This window comes from Macrotis lagotis, chromosome 8 (genome assembly GCF_037893015.1).
Source record: "Macrotis lagotis isolate mMagLag1 chromosome 8, bilby.v1.9.chrom.fasta, whole genome shotgun sequence".
Lineage (NCBI taxonomy): Eukaryota > Metazoa > Chordata > Mammalia > Peramelemorphia > Peramelidae > Macrotis > Macrotis lagotis.
Genome location: NC_133665.1, coordinates 12,038,454 through 12,059,868, shown reverse-complemented (window position 1 = coordinate 12,059,868; position 21,415 = coordinate 12,038,454). Strand labels below are relative to the sequence as shown.

Below are 21,415 nucleotides of genomic sequence, written 5' to 3'. Positions count from 1 at the left end.
CTATTGATCTCAAATATGAATCTTGTGCTCACCAAATAAAACCAGAGTACATTCCCAATTAATTTTTTAATTACTAAAGAGCTACATTCTACCTGCCCCCTCTTTCTTTTTTTCTCCCTCCTTCCTTCCTTCCTTCCTTCCTTCCTTCCTTCCTTCCTTCCTTCCTTCCTTCCTTCCTTCCTTCCTTCCTTCCTTCTTTCCTTCCTTCTTCCTAAATTAAGATTTCTAGTTAGTTACATGCTTGACACTGAAATGACTATTCAGTACTAACTAAAAATTTAATTTTAGGTCTTCTAGTTCCCATTCTCCTCCCCTCCCCCACCCTCTCATTCCCAAATGTCAGAGGAAAGCTCTTTATTCTATTCATTGCAAAATAAAGATGTCTTGAAAACAGATGGATCTCTTCCCACTCTGGCTCCCTGCAATGAAGGGTCTATTAGGACACTGATGTCTATGCTTATCCCTTAGGGGAAGCCCCTAAATTGATGCTTGGTTAAAGGACTTCATGTCTCTCTAAGATAGTTCTAGATCAAGGGGAATACTTTAACAGAAGCACTCATTTTAAACAGCAGCCTTTCCCTTGTATATAAAGAAGGAAAAGTGTTATATTTTTAAATTTTACTAAAAGCCAGTAAATTCAGAAGCTGTCATAGGGCCAGTTTCTAGTTGATCTTAACCTGCAAGTCTGATGGTTGTTACATGTCATTGCTAAGTAATGGAAAAGAAAAGAAAAATTCATACAGTTCAAATCCAGTAAATACTCAAGAGATAGGAAAGAAAGGTAAAATTTGGGGAAAAGAGACCAAAAGAAGAGCTTAGGGAAAGAACAGAGAGATTATATGATAGTACTAATAATAATGTTTGCCCTTCATTTTCAATGAGTACCACAATATCAGAGTGGCGATACCATGACAAGCACATTAATTGGATTTTAGTGAGGGGAGTGCTGTGCTAAGTCATCAACCTCACTTTCTCCTCCAGAGCTATCTGGGTCTAGTAGCAAGATATGAATCAGTTTGACAGGAGATGACCCTGGATGAGGGGCAATAAGGGTTAAGTGACTTGCCCAAGATCACACAGCCAGTAAGTGGCAAGTGTCTGAGGTTGGATTTTAACTCCCAAGGCTAGTGCTCTACTGTGCTACCTAGCTGCCCTGGTATATGATAAGGGAGAAAGATCAATGTAGAGATTGTTTCCTTTCCATATTTGTATTCCAAGTTTCTAGAATGGTGTTTCACGCTCATTAAATGCTCACTGGTTGATGGATAACCTGACCCAGGTTCAAATATTGTCTCTGATACTTGCAAACTGAAAAATCTTTGGAGACTTTGCAGAGCATCATTGACTTAATATGTAAAATGAAGGTTCTGATTAGATAATTCATAGCACTTTAATTTATAGACAAAATGATTTATAGACATCATTATTTTTGATCTTTACCTGTGAGGTAAATGGTATTTCTTCTAGACGAGAAATAAAGAAATGGGTCCAAATTGTGATTTTGACATTTGCTAATCCAGTCCTTTCTCATTTTTTTCTTTTTTCTTTTTTTGCAAGGCAGCAGAGTTAAGTGGCTTGCCCAAAGCCACACAGCTAGGTAATTATTAAGTGACTGAGGCCAGATTTGAACTCAGGTACTCCTGACTATAGGGCCAGTGCTCTATCCATTGCACTATCTAGCCACCCCCTTTCTCAAGTCATTTCAGTGATATCAGTGCCTCAGTTTCTTCATTTATAAAATGGTCATCATATTGACCCCTCATGGAAAACAGAAAGAATCCCTTCCTAGGGGACATAGATATTAAATAATTTATACAAGTTTACATAGCTAATCATGGATGACTAGATAGTGCCAAAGTACACAGAGTGCTAGGCCTGAAGTCAGAATGCAGCATCGCTTTGAGTTCAAATCTAGGCTTAGATACTGAGTAGCTGTGTGACCCTGGGCAAGTCACTTAACACTGTCTGCCTAAGTTTCCTCATCTGTAAAATGATCTGGAGAAGGAAATGGCAAACAGCTCCGGGATCTTTGGCAAGAAAATCCCATATAGGATCACAAAGAGTCAGACATGACTGAAAACAAACTCATGGTCAATAAGTTTAAGAAGAACTTGACTCCAGATTGTCCTTACTCCAGGTCCATTACTATTCACCATATCACTCTAATTTAGATACAGTTCTTAAAATTCTGAATTAAAATCACAAAATGCTAGGGCCAAGATCTTATCAGTCATTCAGCAATCAAGGGTTCATTAAGCCCCAATATCATCTTGATTTCCATATTTCTCATTCCATTTATTTGTAAGACAAGTGGTGGGGATAACAGCTTATACTGTGGAATTGTTCAGATATTTATGAAGTCACACAATGGAATTGGGATGTCCAATGGGTGGAAGTGGTTAGGGGTGTGAATCTCCATTTACCAACTATTTGGAAGTAGTGTTGAGACAGTATAAAAGAGATATTTTTGTTTTTCTAACTACATGCAATAGTAGTTTTTACTAATGTTATTTTTTTGCACGGATTTGAGTTTTACATTTTTCTCCCTCTCTCCCTTACCTCCCCCTCCCCCTGATAATCTGATATATGCTCTACATTTATAACTATGCTAAACATAGATCCATATTGATCATGTTGTGAGAGAAGAATCAAATCAAAATGGAAGAAAATGTTATAGAGAAAAAAAATGACAATACATGAGACAACTTTTAAAAATTGAAGATAAGCTTTGGTCTATGTTTAAACTTCACAGTTCCTTCTCTGGATATGGATGGTTTTTTTATATCAAAAGTTTTTAAAAATTGTCTTTGATTATTATGCTGCTGAAATGAAGTCCAGCATGGTTGATTATCAACCCTTGAATGCTCTTCTTGTTCTACTCATTTCACTCAGCATCATTTCATGCAAATCTTTCCAGGTGTTTCTGAAATCCCATCCCTCATGATTTATTTTTTTAAATTATATAAATATTTTTATTTGTTTTCCAATTATATACAATAGTAGTTTCTACCAATTGTTTTTGTAGGGTTTTGAATTTTACATATTTTCCCAACTCTTCCTTCCCTCCCACCTCCCCCCAACACAAGATAATCTGATAATCTTTATATTGTTTCCATGATATGCATTGATAAATTGAATGTGTTAGAAAATAAAATATTAGAGATAGCAAAATTATGTAGTACATAAGACAACCTTTTTTTTTTAAAAAAAAACATTGAAAGTAACAATCTTTGGTCTTTGTTTAAACTCCACAGCTCCTTCTCTGGATATAGATGGTATTTTCCATCACAGATATCCTAAGGTTATTTGTGATTGTTGCACTGATGGAATGAGCAAGTCCATCATCACCCCCATGTTGCTGTTAGGGTATATAATGTTCTTCTGGTTCTATTCATCTCACTTAACATCAGTTCATGCAAGTCTTTCCAGGCTTTTCTGAAATTGGAAATGTGTTCCATCACATACATATGCCACAATTTGTTCAACCTGTCCCCAGGTTGAACAGGTCTCCCTTTGCTATAACATAAAGAGCTGCTATAAATATTTTTATACATGTGGAATTTTGACCCTTTTCCATGATCTCTTCAGGGAATAGACTGAGTAGTGATATTGCTGGATCAAAGGGTATGAACAGTTTTATTGCCCTTTAGGCATAATTTCAAATTGCTCTCCAGAAATGTTGGATGAGTTCACAACTCCACCAACAATGTATTAGTGTCCCAGTTTTCCCATATCCCCTCCATCATAAATCATTTTTCTTTTCAGTTATATTGGTCAATTTTATATGTGTGTGGTACCACAAAGTTGTTTTAAGTGGCATTTCTCTAATCAATAACAATTTAGAGCAATTTTTATATGACTATAGATAGCTTTGATGTCTTTGTCTGAGAATTGCCTTTTCATTTCCTTTTACCATTTATCCATTGGGAATGACTTGTTTTTTTTTTTTCTTTTATAAATTTGACTCAGTTTTATATATTAGAAAAAAAGTCTTTTGTGAGAAACACTAGTTACAAAAATTGTTTTCCAACTTACCACATTCCTTTTAATCTTGCTTGCAGTATTTTTTTTTGTGAAAACCTTTCTTAATTTAATGAAATCAATATTATCCAGTTTGTTTTTTATAATGTTCTCTATCATTTCTTTGGTCATAAACTACTTCCCTTTCCATAGACCTGAAAATTTTCCTAAATTATTGAAGCAAGAATCATTATAATTTAACATAAAAGTTTATCCTCTCCAATCCATCTTTCATATGGTTATTATGGATATATTCCTAAAACACAAGTCTTATCTTGTCCCTCTCATGCTTAGTAAATGAGAACTTCCCCATTACTACTAGGACCAAATATAAATTCCTCCCTTGGGTATTTAAAGTCTCACATGACTTCAATACTCAACCTACATTTGTGGGTCTTATAAATACTACATTCATCCAAATTGACCTTCTTTATGTTCTATGTCCTATCCCTTTGCTTGGAATACATTTACCTCTAACTCCTAGAATTCCTAGTCTCTTTTAGGACTCAATCCAAATGATTCTTCCATGAAACTTTTTCAGAGGTTCTCAGATTATAGTGTCTCTCTCCATCCCCAAATTATTTTGGACTCATGCTTTCTTCTTCAATAAAATGTAAGCTACTTGAGATTAAGAATTATTTTATTTCTATCTGTGCATTTCCAGTACCTAACAGGGCTTGACCCATAGTAGAAACTCACAAAATGTATGCAATTTGATACAACTGATTTTACATTGGTGTTGGGGGTGTACTGAGGATGGCGGGTACTTAAGAATGATATTATAATATCTAAAACTCACAAAAATTTGTAGGATTTTTGAGAATTATTTTCATTTTTACCAGAAAGATATTTTTGGGTACAGGGGACAACTATCCAAGTTATTATTTCTGTCTTATTATGCCAGAAATCCACAGAGGAATTTATTTCAATCTAGAATTTGGAGGAAATTGAAGAAATGTCACAAATTCCTTTAGGATATCACTGGAAATGCGTATACGTGCCCCTAAACCCATCATAGACTTCAAAATTACTATACGAATTGATGTAACAAGACTAGAAATATTCAGGATTATTGCTGAACCCAGCTGAGAGCTTGGGGGGGGGACTCTGAAGAGAAAAATAAAATCTTGTTTGTACTCATCAAAAATGGTGTTGATTTTGAGGGAATATTTGAGGAATCATGATCCATTCCAAAAGTCTTATATGAGGTACTTAGTAGGAGATCAAACCCCAGTACTTTGATGAAGTTAAGTTAACCTCAGGGAATTTACCTTTTAGTTAAATCACAATTGATTTTGAAGTCATTTTTTTGCCTCCCAGAACCACAAGATTCTGTGGAAGATCTAGGAATGTGATTAAGGAGTTGTATTTGACACAATATTCTCAACTTCTAATTCAGGAGAATGCAATGTTTCTTGAAGGAACCATCTCCACTCTATGAGGAAGAATAATGTGCATAGAATAATTGCTGTGTTTAAAAAAAAAAACCTTGTATGGAGACAACTAGGTGGTGCACTGGACAGAGCACTGATTCTGGAATTAACCCCAATTGCTTCTCCCTCCTCCAAAGAAACTAAGTAAAAAAGAGCTTGGATAGATGTAACCTAGAGAGAAAAGTTTCTGAGCACAGGATTGACTTTTTATTAAGAAAGTCAATTAGAATTTGGAGAAGAATTAGATTTTTAGCCTATTGAATAGTGATCTATGAGTCAGGAAGACCAGAGTTCAAATCCTGATTTTGACATCTATTGATTTTTGAGGTCATAAGCAAATCATTTAAAATCCCAAGGATATCTCTTAGTTGCAAAGTGAGTATCATTTGCTTTGAGAGAGGAAGTTGCTCTGTGGAGTCTTCCCTATACCAATTAAAACAATTGTCTGGACCAAAGAAGAGGGAAAGGGGACATAATTATAACATCATAAGTAGCAGAGTTTAAGGCAAGTTTTTGAAGGGGGGAGAAAGAGAGAGAGAGAGAGAGAGAGAGAGAGAGAGAGAGAGAGAGAGAGAGAGAGAGAGAGAGAGAGAGAGATAAAGGGGGAGGGAGGGAGAGAAAGAGAAAGAGAGAAACAAGAAACAAGGACAGAGAGGGAGGAGAGAAGAGAGAGAGGAGGAGAGAATGAAGAAAGAGGAGTGGAGACAAGCAGGGAGAAAGAGAAATACTGAGTTTTATTTATGTCCAATATCCTTTCTTGCTTGATATTACATTTAATTGGGTCAAGTTGATTGGCATTGCTTCTCAAGACAGTTTATTATTAAATTTTAAGAATTCTTCATTCGGAGTAAAAGGATGGTATTGAAAGTGTGTGATGATTAATATAGTAATAAAGACTTTTGAAGAGGAAGAATTGAGTCAATGGAAAAGAAGTTATACTGCTTCCTTCTCAGTGAATGAGAGAAATTCATTTTATTGTATGTTGTAAATTAGTCTTTGATAGGGGCAGCTAGGTGTTGCATGGATAGAATACCAGCTTTGGAGTCAGGAGTATCCAGCCTCAGACACTTAATAATTGTCTAACTGTGTGACCTCGGGCAAGTCACTTAACCCCATTGCCTTAAAAAAATTAGTCTTCAACAATCTTAATTCACCTCTGTGATTTTAAGACACATTATTCCAAGAATAAAGGTGGCAAAATGCAGTGGATAAAGGGCTCACATTAGAGTCAGAAGGACCTGTGGTCAAATTCCACTTCTAACTCATATTAATAATGTGACTAAGACCAAGTTACTCAATTTCTTAATGATCCATGCAACTCTCTAACGTAGGGATTCTTAATGTTTTTTTAATTAGTCACAGATTCCTATGTTAGTCTGCTGAAGTCTACAGACTCCTTAGAATGATATTAATTTTTTTTATTTAAGTCAATGAGGTTAAGTGAGTTTCCCAAAGTCACATAACTAGGCAATTATTAAGTGTTTTAGGCTGATTTTGAATTCATGTCCTCCTGACTCCAGGGCCAGTGCTCTATCCACTACACCACCTATTTGCCCCTAGAATAATATTCTTAAATATATATCTACACAGACACAAAGTATACATACATATATTTATGTAGATGATTACAAAGAAAAACATTATTTTGGAATACATTTATTAAAAAAAATTAAAAAGAAAAAACAGTTCACAAACTCCAGGTTTTGAACCCTTTTTCTGAGACTAAAATTATAGACAGTTACTAATCTACATTGATGGAGGAAACTTCTGCTCTTAGAACTCCCAAGACCAATGAAATTGAAGGTTGGAATTAAAAATGTTACCTGGAGTAGACTCCCTCCTCATTAGCCTGTTAGAATCCTTTTCTTCCTTCTGACTAATGTGGTTTTTTTGTTGTTTGTTTTTTGTTTATTCTTTTTTCATGATTTTCCCCTTTTGCTCTGCTTCTTCTTTCACAATATGTAGGAATATGTTTAACATGATTGCACATGTGTAACCTCTCTCAGATTGCTTGCTGACTTGGAGAAGTGGGAGGGAATGGAAGGAGGCAGAAAAATTTGCAACTCAAATCTTACAAAAATAAAGACTGAAAACTATCTTTACATATAATTAGAAAAAAATAAAATTCTATTAAGTTAAAAAACCCAAAGAGACTGTTTTGTCTAGATATTGAAAACTTCCCTGATTCCCTCTAGCTCAAAGAGCTTCTCAGTGAATGAGAGGCAAGTTTTTTGAAGGGAGGAGAAAGAGAGAGTGTCCTTAAAGTTTCAAAGGTCAATTTATTTAGATCTTTCCCTACATTAATTATACTTTATCCTTTCTTCACCATTCCCCTATAGCCTTTTTTTTTGGTTTTTGCAAGGCAAATGGGGTTAAGTGGCTTGCCCAAGGCCACACAGCTAGGTAATTATTAAGTGTCTGAGACCGGCTTTGAACCCAGGTACTCCTGACTCCAAGGCCAGTGCTTTATCCACTGTGCCACCTAGGCAACCCCCCCCCCATAACCTTTTGCTACCTACAGAAGACTGTTAAGTTCTGAAAGGATAGGAGGGACTCACTGGATCTTATCAACCCTTGAACACTCATAGTATAGCACGTTACAAATAATCATAATTTTACATATATAATAATACTTTAAGATCTACAAAGTACTTTCTTTATAACATTTCTGTGATATAGGTATTAGCCATTTAATAAATGTGGGTCAGATTTTATTGCATTCCTTTTGTTTTATAGCAATTCAACCAATGAAGGGACCAATGTAAAGAAATGTTGCAAGGGCTTTTGTATTGACATCCTGAAGAAGCTTTCTCGTACTGTGAAGTTCACCTATGACCTCTACCTGGTGACCAATGGGAAGCATGGAAAGAAAGTCAATAATGTGTGGAATGGAATGATTGGAGAAGTAAGTGATGTTTGGTAAAAAGAGCCCTTAAGGGAAGGCTTGGGATTTTAAATTCATGAAGCAAAAAATAAGGTCTCCTTGATGAACTAGTGAGATGCTCTCCTTTCTTTTGCCTTGGTTCCAGGTGGTATACCATCGAGCAGTTATGGCTGTGGGTTCTCTCACTATTAACGAAGAACGCTCAGAGGTGGTGGACTTTTCTGTTCCCTTTGTGGAGACAGGAATCAGTGTCATGGTTTCACGAAGTAATGGCACAGTGTCTCCTTCTGCCTTCCTAGGTATGGATCCTGATTTTTTTTAAATTAAGTAATGCTTTGGGGTGGTGATTGACCATTAGATAAGAATCCTTGAGGAATTACATTGGTTTTTAGTTTGTGGAGTCAGTTTAGCATTCTCTCAGGGCATAGATTCCTGTGATCATGTCTGTAGAGCAAAAATAGAAGCAGCTTTGATGGTGTTTGATGATATCAATACTTCATTTATATTACTCTAGTTACCTGGTAATGGGCATCTTCTTTCACTCTTCTTTTACTAGATAAGAGATATAATTATATATTCTGACAAAGACCTTGTGAGTTTATGGTTCAATATAGCATTACTTTTTAGAGGCATTACAGAAGGGATCATTACCCTCTTACCCAATCTATTGGCAGCAACCAATAAAATACTCATGTTTTTGCATTTATACTTTACATTTACTAGCATAATAGAGATTATTTCTTTCTCATGCAGGAAAGACTAAAAAAAGAATAATATGAGTTTTAGCACTGTGTATATATTCCTTGCTTTTATCAAGAAGTATTATTCTAAGAAATGTGCAAATTGTGCTATATTTTAAAGGCAAAAAAGAAAAAGTTTGTGTTGTACTCTTATAAAGGAAATGATTGCTATATAATATAAATTATAATCCCCCATTTGCTTTCATTTCATAAATTTTAAGGTTTTTCATTTTTGCTTTTGGCAGGGTGGTGTGAAAGCAGGGCATGTCTATGCTTTCTATTCTCAATTTTTTCTAGGTGCTAAGTCTGTGAACTCAGGCTAATGGTTTTGTCTGGAATAGTCAAAGCCACATAAGTCATAAATGATCATTTTTTAAGGAAGTTGAAGAAATTGCTGTAATTTTAGCATGATATTATTTTAAATGATTTTCTAACTAGAACAATTTTAAGAGTAGGCTGAGGGATACCTAAGGTCACATTTCATTCTCAGGACCCTAATAGGAGACAGAACAAACTATTCTAACTAATTGACTTCAAAAAAAGTAGAAAGCTATCAATGTGATTCTTACTTAGGAAAACTTTTTGGCTGAAAACAGAAATATGATGTAGTCACATTATGCTCAAAGAGATGATAATGAAGTTGAGCAACCATCAAGGTTTATTAGAGTCAGTCTCTTTATCACATGTTTGAATTTTGGGATTGCTGGAAAAAAATGACTCTCAGCTTCCTGCAACTTACTCATATAAGGTAAAGTGCTTTTTTGCTTAACAAATGGGTAAATTTGAAAACAATCACAGGATCATCTTGCTAACCATATCAGCAGTAATAATTGTAGCAACAACGAACTTATGTACAAGATATTTAGTGATTTAAGGTTTACAAGTATAAACATATAATTTATAGTATGTATTATGTATTTACAAATACAGCCCTTTTCAAAGCTATTTATCCACCTTTGGTACCTACCTGCCACTCAGTTTTCAACTGTGGATCCAAAATGCTGTAAGATATGCAGTGGATACACCTTGGTAAATTCTCTAGGTAGACAGACTAAATCAGGTTGAGGCTAACCAATGGAGTTCAAACCCATTGATGAGTTAGCATATGTCTGTCCTAAGCAAGTGGACAGTTCCTGTAGAATGGGCAAGAAAATAATTTTTTTTCAGTGACCTTGAAGGTGACTGAAGTGGGCACTGTGGAACACTTAGCACCTGGTTAGATACTGAAGACACCAAGGTCATTCACTCATTCTAGACCATTTCCAGTTCTGACATTTGTCTTGCCACTGTATTTTGATGAAGAGTGAGGTTGATGACTTTATGTAACTCTGCCTGACATAATTCCAATTCATTCCTGGATCAAAACATTATCCTGTGATGTCATTGACTCTCTTTGAAATTGAAGGATAACAACTTTATGTATTATCTTTTGATCCTCTCAAACACAATGTAAGAGAGTTGTTATTAATGTTCTCATTTTATAAATGAGAAAAATGAGTCAGATCAAAGTTATGTTTCCTGGAAACCACAACTCCTAAATATCTGAGAGAAGTTTCAAATCTAGTTCTTCTTGACTACAAGTTGTGTTCTATACAAAATTCTATTCAGAGGTCAGCCATTCCAACTCTCCTTATTTAACAAATGAGAGAACCAATGACCAATGGAAGCTAGTTGCTCAGAATTACATAGATAATTAGTAACATGATTGTAGTTCAAACCCAAATACATGATTCCAAATACAATCTGCTTCCCATTACACCACATTGCCTCTCTTTAAAAACTTAAATTTTCTTCCTTGTAGAAAGTATTAACTTTAGGCAAGGCATAATCTACCTTGCTTTTCCTGACTGAAAAGTTGACTGGCAGATTTACAAGTGCTACTTTCCTCATGGAATCCCAAGGAATTACTGTTTTCATTTTCAGTAATCTATTAAGCTTTTGAAATCTATTCCAGTTACTGGATTTTGCTCAATACTCATTATTCCAGTTGTGTAATCTCTCTCAGTGGAAGACAGGCTTTGAGAAATGCCCGGCCGCTATCAGTGTTTCTTTCTCCTGAATTTTAAAGGAGAAAGATTTTTCTGTGTTAAATGAGAAATTTTGCTCCTTCTATGAAAATAGAACAATACTGAAAAAAAGTCTCCAGAATAAGTCATTGTGGAATCAATGATGAAAGTAGATTTCTTTTTATGGCTTGACTTTTAATCATTCCTATTATTTATTCTGTTTTTGGAAGAAAGCTTCAATTCTGAAAGATGGACCAGAATTTGAGAAGTACAAATGCAGCACACAAGTAAATGAGCACCATCTATTGGTTAATTGGATCATCAAATCATAGAATATTAAGATCATAGATCTAGATATGGAAAAGGGCACTGAGACTATCTAGTTTAACAGTCATTTTGTAGATGGGAAAAGAGAGATCTAGAATGATTAAGTGATTTTCCTGAGGTAAGGTAAGGTAATATTTAGATCCCTCTTGCTAAGTTGTCCACTAAGTTGTTTTACTTCTATCCTCATAGCCAACTTACTTATTGAAATTACTTGTTGAAATTCACTTTTCTGAGAAGTGAAAAAAATCTCAGTTGGCTTTTCTCATAAAAAAGGATCAACAATTTTGAACCTGGATTCAAGCTTTCTTGCCCTATATATTAACTTCCCAGGAGAGGTAACACATTGCCAACAGAAAGATGAGCAAAATTCTGGCTTTGGACATTTGATCAAATTTAGCAAAAACAGACTTTCTACTCTTTTCTTTTGTATCTTAAAATCTAGGTAGATATTTCCTGAGGGCTTTTTTTTTTAAAACAACATAGCTAATATTATTTTTCTGGTCAGTAAATTGTACCCTTCTTCCACTTGTTTTGCACCACCCTTAATAAGGGGTCATTATCTCCATGCTTTGAATCTTGTAATGAACTGTGTCAGACTATATTCACTGGTTTCATCTGGAAATGCTGAATCATTCAGAATCTGCTTACATGGTTCCTCATTATTTTTTCTGTTCTTCCACCCCCAAAAATTCCTTTACTAGTTCACTTCCTAAACCTTCACAAATAAAGTCACTTATTTTCACTACAAAATTTTAACCAAGGGTTCCTGAAATACTAGGTTGGTGTTACTGATGACATTTCCATTTTTTTAAGGAGTTCCAAAGATTTTATCCTTAAATTTCAGTAATAATGGGTTAAAGTGTCACCAGAACCTGAATTCAGGTCCCTCATCAGTAATTCTTTCAATATCATTTCTGTGGTATGACTCTGGATCCAGACCATTTTCTCCCATCAGTAAGTAGGTCAGGGCAGATGATTTTTTAAATCATCATATTAATATTTGGTGGGGGGGTTATGCAAGACAACCATCACTCCTAGTTTGTCTCTGGCTTTTTTATGCCTTCTGTGATTCCCTCATAATTCATGGGTCACATTCTGTCACATAAAAAAGGAATAATTTTATCTGAGAGAGGTTTCTAGATCAGTAATTGGGGATTTAGTTTGATTCTTCAACTTATGAAAGAGATATGGGAGTAGTATATGTAACAAGGGTACTGAGATAGGGTAACCCCATAAATAGCAACAAAAAGGAGATGCAGGGTAATAGATAAACCTTTGAAAATGAGTGAAGATGGCAAAGAGGAGGATGTTCTTCCCTACAGGTGTTTTAAAGAGAATATTGGTTTCCCTGTCAGTGACATCTCGGGAGAATGAGACTATAAGGAAAGATTTTATGTTTGTTTGCTTGTTTGCTTGTTTGTTTTTCACAAGGAGACATTCTAATCCTTTGGGGACTCAGGAATATATGCCTAACTGAATGAATTTTGATTCTATTGTGTTCCAGTAGTTTCATTTCTTCACCTCAAAGCTCTCCCATGTCACTCTGATGTCTGACTTAGAGATTTACCTCCATTTTTCCAGTCTCAAAATCCATGCATTTTAAAACTCCTAATTGTGTTTTTATTCTTTCTTCTTGTTTAATTCTTCTCCTCATCAAATTATTCTGGTTTCAGGAATATAATATTGTTTTTTGCTCAAGATACTATTGTTCTCTGCTATCCTTTTCACTTATTAGCCTTAGCAAAGACAAATTTCAGCTACAGCCTCTTCATACTCATGGAGCTTTTCCTCTGAAGTGTTCTTGTTGTTCTTGTTCTTGCTGCTTTTCCACTCATGCACAAAACCTGCCGTCATCCCTCCTTGGGACCTCAAACCAGCCAATGCCCTTTGAACTACTTTAGGTTCATTTATTAAGTTGTTGCATATTGAGTTCACTAAATTGGGATTAGGAATAATCATTAGGATTGTCTAGGTGGTGCAGTGGATAGAGCACTGGCCCTGGAGTCAGGAGTACCTGAGTTCAAATCCGACCTCAGATACTTAATAATTACCTAGCTGTGTGGCCTTGGGCAAGCCACTTAACCCCATTGCCTTGCAAAAAAAAAAAAAAAAAACTAAAAAAAAGGAAAAAAAAGGAATAATCATTAACTCGGTATGGTTTTTCACTGAATTTCATGAGATGTTAACTTTCTACCAGTCTGTAAGAATACATTTTTCTTTGTGATCCAAAAGGAAAATGAGGAGAGATAGGATTAAGATTTTGCTGCTGTTCCACTTCATCTTCCCCTAACTTTTCTTCTTCTTTTTCCTCCTTCTTCTCTAACAGAAAATGTTCACTTGTAATGGTTGCTTTAATGATCAATCAATCAACCAACTAGCAATAATTGGCCACTGTCTTAGTTACTAACCTTTTGGGGGTATAAATAGATTGATTGAAATAATGCTTGCTGATGAGGAACTTTGAATGAGCAGAAATAACAAAGACACACATAACACACACACACACACATACACACTGCACATTTATATGTTGTGCTGTTGTATATACATAGCACATTCTTACATATATGAAAATTATTTTTACACATATACATACAGAGAGAGAGAGAGAGAAAATAAGACAAAGTAATTACAATATTTTCATTGAGCTTCCAAATATGAACCCTGTTAGAACAAGTTTTTCAATGATGTCATGTTTTTCCATGCTGCTGATAAAACAACTTTATATATCTGGTTTTCACATTCTCAACTCAGATAAAGACACGTTTTCATTTCACTTTATGTATAGTATCTCATTGTATTCCAGAACATAGTTATATTTAGACTTTTCTTTATTTGTTCATCCTTTTGAGCTAAAATAGCTATCCACCCAACAGTTTTATTCTTGCATAACTTGGAAATGAATAGATGAAAGCATTTTAATGGAAATTGTCATTCAGTTAGGAATCTATACAATCTGTATACCAAATATATGAGATTTCTCTCTTGAATTGTAGTACAAATGGTATGTACATAATGGACTCCATTCTGTTGTATTTAAATCAACTTGCAACCAGCACCAGAAAAATGTTAAAAATAACAGTATTGTTGTTACTCTGAGATAGGTCAAGTATAAAAATTTCTAGAGATGGGGGTAGATTAATAGTTCCCCTTTAACTTGTAGAACAAGTTCTCTCTCTCTCTCTCTCTCTCTCTCTCTCTCTCTTTCTCTCCTCATTTTCCCCAAATTGTTCCCTGTTCACATGCTACTATGCTACTCTCTCTTCTCTCTTTACTCTTTACTAGTTTATTTTAATGACTATATAAATTAGTAGAAATAAGTTTTTAGGCCAACCTGACATGCACCTTCTTTTGCTGCAGAGCCTTTTAGCGCTTCTGTGTGGGTGATGATGTTCGTGATGCTCCTCATTGTGTCTGCCATGGCTGTTTTCATATTTGAATACTTCAGTCCAGTTGGCTATAACAGGAACTTAGCCAGAGGGAAAGGTAAACTTTCATTTTTTCACACTAAACACTTATTCAGTAGTCTTTTCAGTAGTCTTTTCTTCTCTTCTTTTTGTTGGGCTTCATACATGGGATTAAAATATAATTGTAGATGTTTAATGAGCACTATTTGTTGATGGTGCTATTCCATTAGCCTTTAGCAAAGTTTTCTTTTTCTCATTAGAAAAGACATTCTCCTTAGTCTCTATAGTATATTACAGCTATAACATTTGATGGCTTGTTGGTGGTGTTTTTACTGTCCTATGATGATCAACCCTATGGGTCACCTTGGACCTAAAAAAATAAAAAAAAATAAAATGGAGCACTATAGATCACTCTAATATGATATCAGTGGTTATTAAATTGAAATCATTAAGATAGTGAAAATATATTTTAAATATATCAAAAAGCAGAATATATTTTATAACTTTTTGTTTGTTTTTTAGTATTGGGTTTTGTTTTTTTTTGAAAGCCAGATCTCACTATGTCATCCTGGCTAAAATCATACTTGTCATTTTTTGGGTCTCACTGCTGATTGGCATAAAAACTTTGACTTGTTCTGTTTCCAACTTTGGCTATTTTTTTCTACTTAGAACCTAGAGGTTCCCTATGTGAGACTTAGTGTAGATCTGATCATTTCTAACCTTACTGCAGCTCAGATCTCACCATTAAATCAATCCACAGCCTCCCCAGGAAGAATTACAAGTCTGTGGCTTTAAAGGGAGAAAGGAAACACATGTAAACACACATAGATATACACACACAGAGCTATATATACACACATATATATATATGTATACATACCTTTATACTTATATATGTACAACTATGTGTATATATACACCTATCTACATATATACACAAATGTATGTATATATAGACACATATGTATAACACACAAATATTGCATATATGTATATATTATGGTATAACATGTATGTGAATACATCCAAATATATACATATGTATCAGTGTTGATATTGACATATATGGACAAATACAGCAAACAATTTCTTGAAGGTACATTATTTGAATTCACACTGCATATTTCTACTGGACTGAAACTAATTGTCATATTTTTATGGAAGTATACATTTGAATTTTGCAGTTTCAAATATATATGGCCACCTCAGAGGATTATTTCTCCTAATTGTGACTGAGTTGAATATATATATATATATATATATATGTATATATATATATATACCTGTAGATATACCATATGCATGAATACATACTTATATACAGACATTTATTTACTTTAATAATATTGTAATTAATCCTTTTTAAAAATACTTTCCCCTTTATGAAATGAGATATAAAAATGATTTTCTTAAAAAATGGTCATAGAATTGAAAAATCTTAAAATGTAAATTTTTATAGTCTATATATTTCCCTCTCAATACATTTTGATAGATTCTCTAATCAGTTTTGTCCTTAAATCTTTAAGTAGGGAACACTTTAGTCCCTTAAAAGGAACATGCAAATATCAGATAGATAGGGAAAAAAAGACAAGAAGTTATGTGATAGGTGATTTATTTCTTTATGATTTATTATTGAAAAGAATTCTAACTCTGCAATGTAAGAACTGACTTTTCTTGCTGTTTTTTAATGTTCCTATTTAGAAAGGATTGTATTGTCATTTAACTCTAACATCATGTGCACTCTAAATTTGAGCCTTGATGGATGGAAATAGCCAGGAATACTTGCTTTAACATGCCAAATAATGGCCCAGCTGAGTTTCATGAAGCTTATAGGAATGTGTTGGATGAATAATGAAGCAGCTTCTCAGAAAGATTTTTGTAATGAGTGCTTCAGTTTGTTAAGAAGATTGGTTCCTTAATATGAAAATTAAATCTATCATTAAAACAGGTCATAGCATTACTCCCTTTTTAAGCCTAGATGTTGCACATACTGTTTCATTTACTTTGCAGAACAGAAAAGAACAAAATCCGCTATGATAAAAATGCATAAAGAATATTATTTTTAAAGTAGGGAATCGATTATATGTGTAAACTATGATGGTAGTCCTTCATTCTTGAAAATCATAACATCAGGAAGTGATATGACAAGCACATGAATTGGATTTGAATGAGGGGAGGGCTGTACTAATTCACCAGCCTCACTTTCTCTTCCATAGTCATCTGACCATATATGAATCAGGATGACTGAAGATGGCATGAGAGGCAATCAGGATTAAGTGACTTGCCCAAGGTCACACAGCTAGTAAGTGTATGAAACAGGATTTGAATCCTGTCCTCCTGAATCCAAGGACAGTACTCTATCCACCATGCAATCTAGCTGTGTAGTCTAAAATAAAAGAAGGTTGCCTATTTCTTCTTGTTTTTTCTATATCATTAGAATCATAAACCATATAACTACTTTCATCCCTCTCTAATTCAGATTATCATTCCTAGTGCACAACCCCATCCTGTCACTTCTCTACTTAGAAAACTTTAGTGGCTTCCCATTCCTACAAATTTAAACAGAAATTCTCCAGTGTGGCATTTATGGTTCTTTACTATTTCTCTCCTTGTGCCTCATTATTGCCCTTCATATGCTTTATAGTCCAATTAGTCAATACCATACATTCCTCAATGACATTGCTCACAAAATTCCCTGAAATTAGAATAACTTTGGCCATACTTACCTGATAGTAGAGATCCTACTTATCATTCACTGCCTACTTTTGAATTCTATATCCTGTTATTTAAACTGCCCTCATTCTACCAATGAAACCTAATATCTTCTTCCTTTGAATTCTTATGAAATTTCATTTGTACCTTTCATAGACATTTATTAATAAATATTTAATTCAGTACTCTACTAAGAAAGGTGCTGGATTCCAGGTATTCAAAAAGTGGAAATGAAATGGGTCTCAACCCTCAAAGATCTTATATTCTACTGAGATAGCATATTTTGCTTATTATTACAACCCTTTATGTTTACAGGAAATTTTTTTTTACTATTCTATAAATTTCTAATGGTCAGGAACATATCTTTGTATTTCAAACTCAGCTTCCTAAGCACCCAAACACAAAGCTTTTTCCACAGAAGGATTCTAGATGCTGGTGCTATTGTTAACCATTAATACAGGGATTCTTAATTGTGTCTGTGTGTTTGTCTGTGTATGTGTGTGTGTGTGTGTGTGTGTGTGTGTGTGTGTGTGTGTGTGTGTGTGTGAAGGAATTCTTCAATCATCTGGTAAGGCTTATGGAACTCTTCTTAGAATATTTTTTGAATTTCTTAAAGAACTGCTGAGTTGCAGTTAGAGGTCTGTGAAACTATAATTGCTTTTTCTATTGAAATTTGTAAGTCTCTGAAATCTGTCCATGGACCCAGGTGAACTATTTTGTTGTCATTTGTTATTATAGAATTGTCAGTAGCAGAAAGATTGACCCACAATTTTTTTACAAAATTTTGAAAAATTCTCATGATCTGTTTTTTTTTTCCCAATTAATTTTCAGCTCCCCACGGACCTTCTTTTACTATTGGAAAAGCTGTTTGGTTGCTCTGGGGCCTGGTCTTCAATAATTCTGTGCCTGTTCAGAACCCAAAAGGGACCACCAGCAAAATCATGGTGTCTGTTTGGGCTTTCTTTGCCGTCATATTCCTGGCCAGTTACACTGCCAACCTGGCTGCCTTCATGATTCAAGAGGAATTTGTTGATCAGGTGACTGGCCTAAGTGATAAAAAGGTAGGTGGTCTCCAGTAGACATGTTCTGACACTATTCCTTTTTGTATGACAATTTACCAAGGTAATTACTTCTGCTGCTGCAATATGAAAGTAATGACATATGAGTAAGTTAGTCCAATGTAAGTTACATCAATGGTGCATATCTTTCTGGATATGCTATTTGTAATGCTATCATAGTTTTTTTTTTTTTACCTAGATAAGAAGATCCCCTGGGTTGAAGTCTTCCAGGACAAATGTACATCATCTTTCCTCTCACCCCCCCTCACTTAAAATAAGCCTTTAATTAGAGGAATAATATTGCAATCTTACATTTATATAGGGCTTTAAGGTTTAAAAGGTACATACACCTGTTATTTCATTTGATCCCCACAACAACACTGAGAAATAGGTGTTTGTATTTTTATCCTAGTTTACAGATGAAGAAACTAATGTTAAAAAATGTAATTTGCAATTAGGTTATAAGGTAAGATTTGAACTCAAACCTTCCTGATGTTAGACCCAGTGCTCTAAACACTAGGCCACCCCACTAAAAATAATTTCTGAGATCTATATAAGCTGTTCAATGATTATGATTCATGAGTATTAGTAAAATATCTACTATAGTTTGGCTTATGACAATTTTATCTCTCAAATGGTCACATACATAGAGGAAGAAACATTCATCAAACTAGGGAAAACAGGAAATTTGGATTGTAACAACAACAATGCCAACAGTAATCACAAATAATAATAATAAAACAACAACAAAGTAATAATAGCAGCAACAATAATTAACGTAAATCTAGCACTTGCTTTGTTGAAGATACTATGGTAAATGTTCTGTAATTATTATCTGAGTTGAACCTCACAACAACCCTGGGAGGTAGATGCTATTTTTTTTTTTTTGGTTTTTGCAAGGCAAATGGGGTTAAGTGGCTTGCCCAAGGCCACACAGCTAGGTAATTATTAAGTGTCTGAGACCAGATTTGAACCCAGCTACTCCTGACTCCAGGGCCGGTGCTTTATCCACCGCACCACCTAGCTGCCCCTAGATGCTGTTATTATTCCTATTTTATAACATGCTGAATCATTTGCTCAGAATTAATCATCTAATGTCTGAGGCAGAATTTAAACTTAGATTTTCCTGACTCTAAACCTAGCGCTTATTTATTGTCCCACTGGCTTTAACTATAATTAATTTCTTCATTTGCAACCTATCATTTCCCCTTACTTGAATTCATTTCCCTCATCTACAAAACATGGGAGTGGGACACAGGTCCTCTCCGGCCTCTCCTATTTACCTTTAAATGTATCCAGATCTAGATATTTATCTCTTTCCTAAATAAAGCCCTCCTCTTTAGAATAAAGAAGAAGTGGGTTGTGTTTACCACAAAATTCTCAAATTACCCCAGGAACTCATTCTTTCCTGAACATTGAGAAACTTGGGCAAATCATTAGCCTTGCTCACTAAGCTGCAATTTCTGCATATTCAAAGTGAGCACAATAGCACCTATTTGAGGGTCTATCAAACCAAAATCTAATGATGGTAGAGGAAAAGCATGTGAAGTTTTAAGTGGCTATTCAGAAGTGTTCATGCAAAGGAAGAAAAGAGGAAAATGAGGCTGCTACATCTTTGAATTTTAGGTTTGGGACACAAAAATGAACTGGTTTATATACTCATCAACTTCATAGTTGTAGGATTGCCAGTGTCTGCAGCATATTATGTATGGATCATTTGGATCTCTTCATAAAATCTTACTAATCTTGCAGAATTCCTTTTTGCTCTTGATGTATCTATGCCTCATTTACATGAATCAGAGAGGTCTTGATAGAAAGATAATGACTATTAGTCAACAATAGTTATCCACTGCTCTCACATTGAGCAAAGTGCTAAGGTAGAGTGCCATGGGAATATATAGGGAAATGGATGGAGACCTAGTTAAGCCTCTAAGAGAAGGTAAGAGATAGAAATTGGAAGTACATATCTGGTAAACACCTGCAAACCTATGACAATTGAAGGCGTATGAGCAGATTTTCTTAAGTGAGTGTGGAAAAAAGAACAGAAAGCTAAGAATTGCAAGATGTTTATGAAGAGCTAGTAAAAAGTGAATGACCAGTAAGACAATTACTCTGTTATAATGGCAATGTTAAGGGATATAAAGAGAAAATCTGGGGAAGAAAGAATTAAAGATTATCTGTTCAAAAAATAGAAGGGATGAATATTATTTTAAATATGCATATATGTATAAACACATACATATACAATAACATGGATGTATACATGTACAGACATATATATATATACATATACATATATATATATGACATTTGTGTACTATGTAACTATCATCTCTTTCCCTTCTTTTTTCTCTCTCTCCTATCTTGTCCTTAATATTTATGTCCCAAGCCAAAAGAAAATCCTTTGCACTGAGATTCAGGTTTGAGAGTGTTACAGCTTGTGGGAGAACTAATTAGAACCCATAATAACTTAACTATCCTGATGTGACTAGGAAACACCTAACAATGCTTCCTACATCCTCATGAGGAAACAAATCTGCTTCAGTGCTCAAAGGTGCTATAGGAAAGTAGATAGATCTTTTAATTAAATGTGTGATACATTAAATAAGCAATGGAATCCATAGAGCAAATAAGTTGAGTGTCCCTCTAAGTTTAATAACTGAGAAGGCCTGTGAAATAAAAATCTATATTGAATCAATTTATTTTTATTTCTGTACACAAGTGGTTTCCTCAATGAATACTTGTTTAATAAATTCTGTTTATTATCTATTTTAGTCACATTAAGAGTATTTTATAAGTTTTTATTATATTGTTACAAACTAAAATGA

At 34.5% G+C, this 21,415-nt stretch overlaps 1 protein-coding gene across 2 annotated transcripts in view; it reads left to right on the top strand.

Moving 5' to 3' along the window:
- The window catches only part of GRIN2A (glutamate ionotropic receptor NMDA type subunit 2A), a 208,204-nt gene that overhangs the window by 115,232 nt on the left and 71,557 nt on the right, over positions 1 to 21,415 (top strand). For both annotated transcript variants that reach the window (XM_074196374.1, XM_074196373.1), the window contains exons 4-7: positions 8,190 to 8,358; positions 8,483 to 8,636; positions 14,771 to 14,896; positions 18,361 to 18,590. In XM_074196374.1, the coding sequence (XP_074052475.1) occupies positions 8,190 to 8,358; positions 8,483 to 8,636; positions 14,771 to 14,896; positions 18,361 to 18,590 (679 nt within the window). The remainder of the gene's footprint in view (positions 1 to 8,189; positions 8,359 to 8,482; positions 8,637 to 14,770; positions 14,897 to 18,360; positions 18,591 to 21,415) is intronic.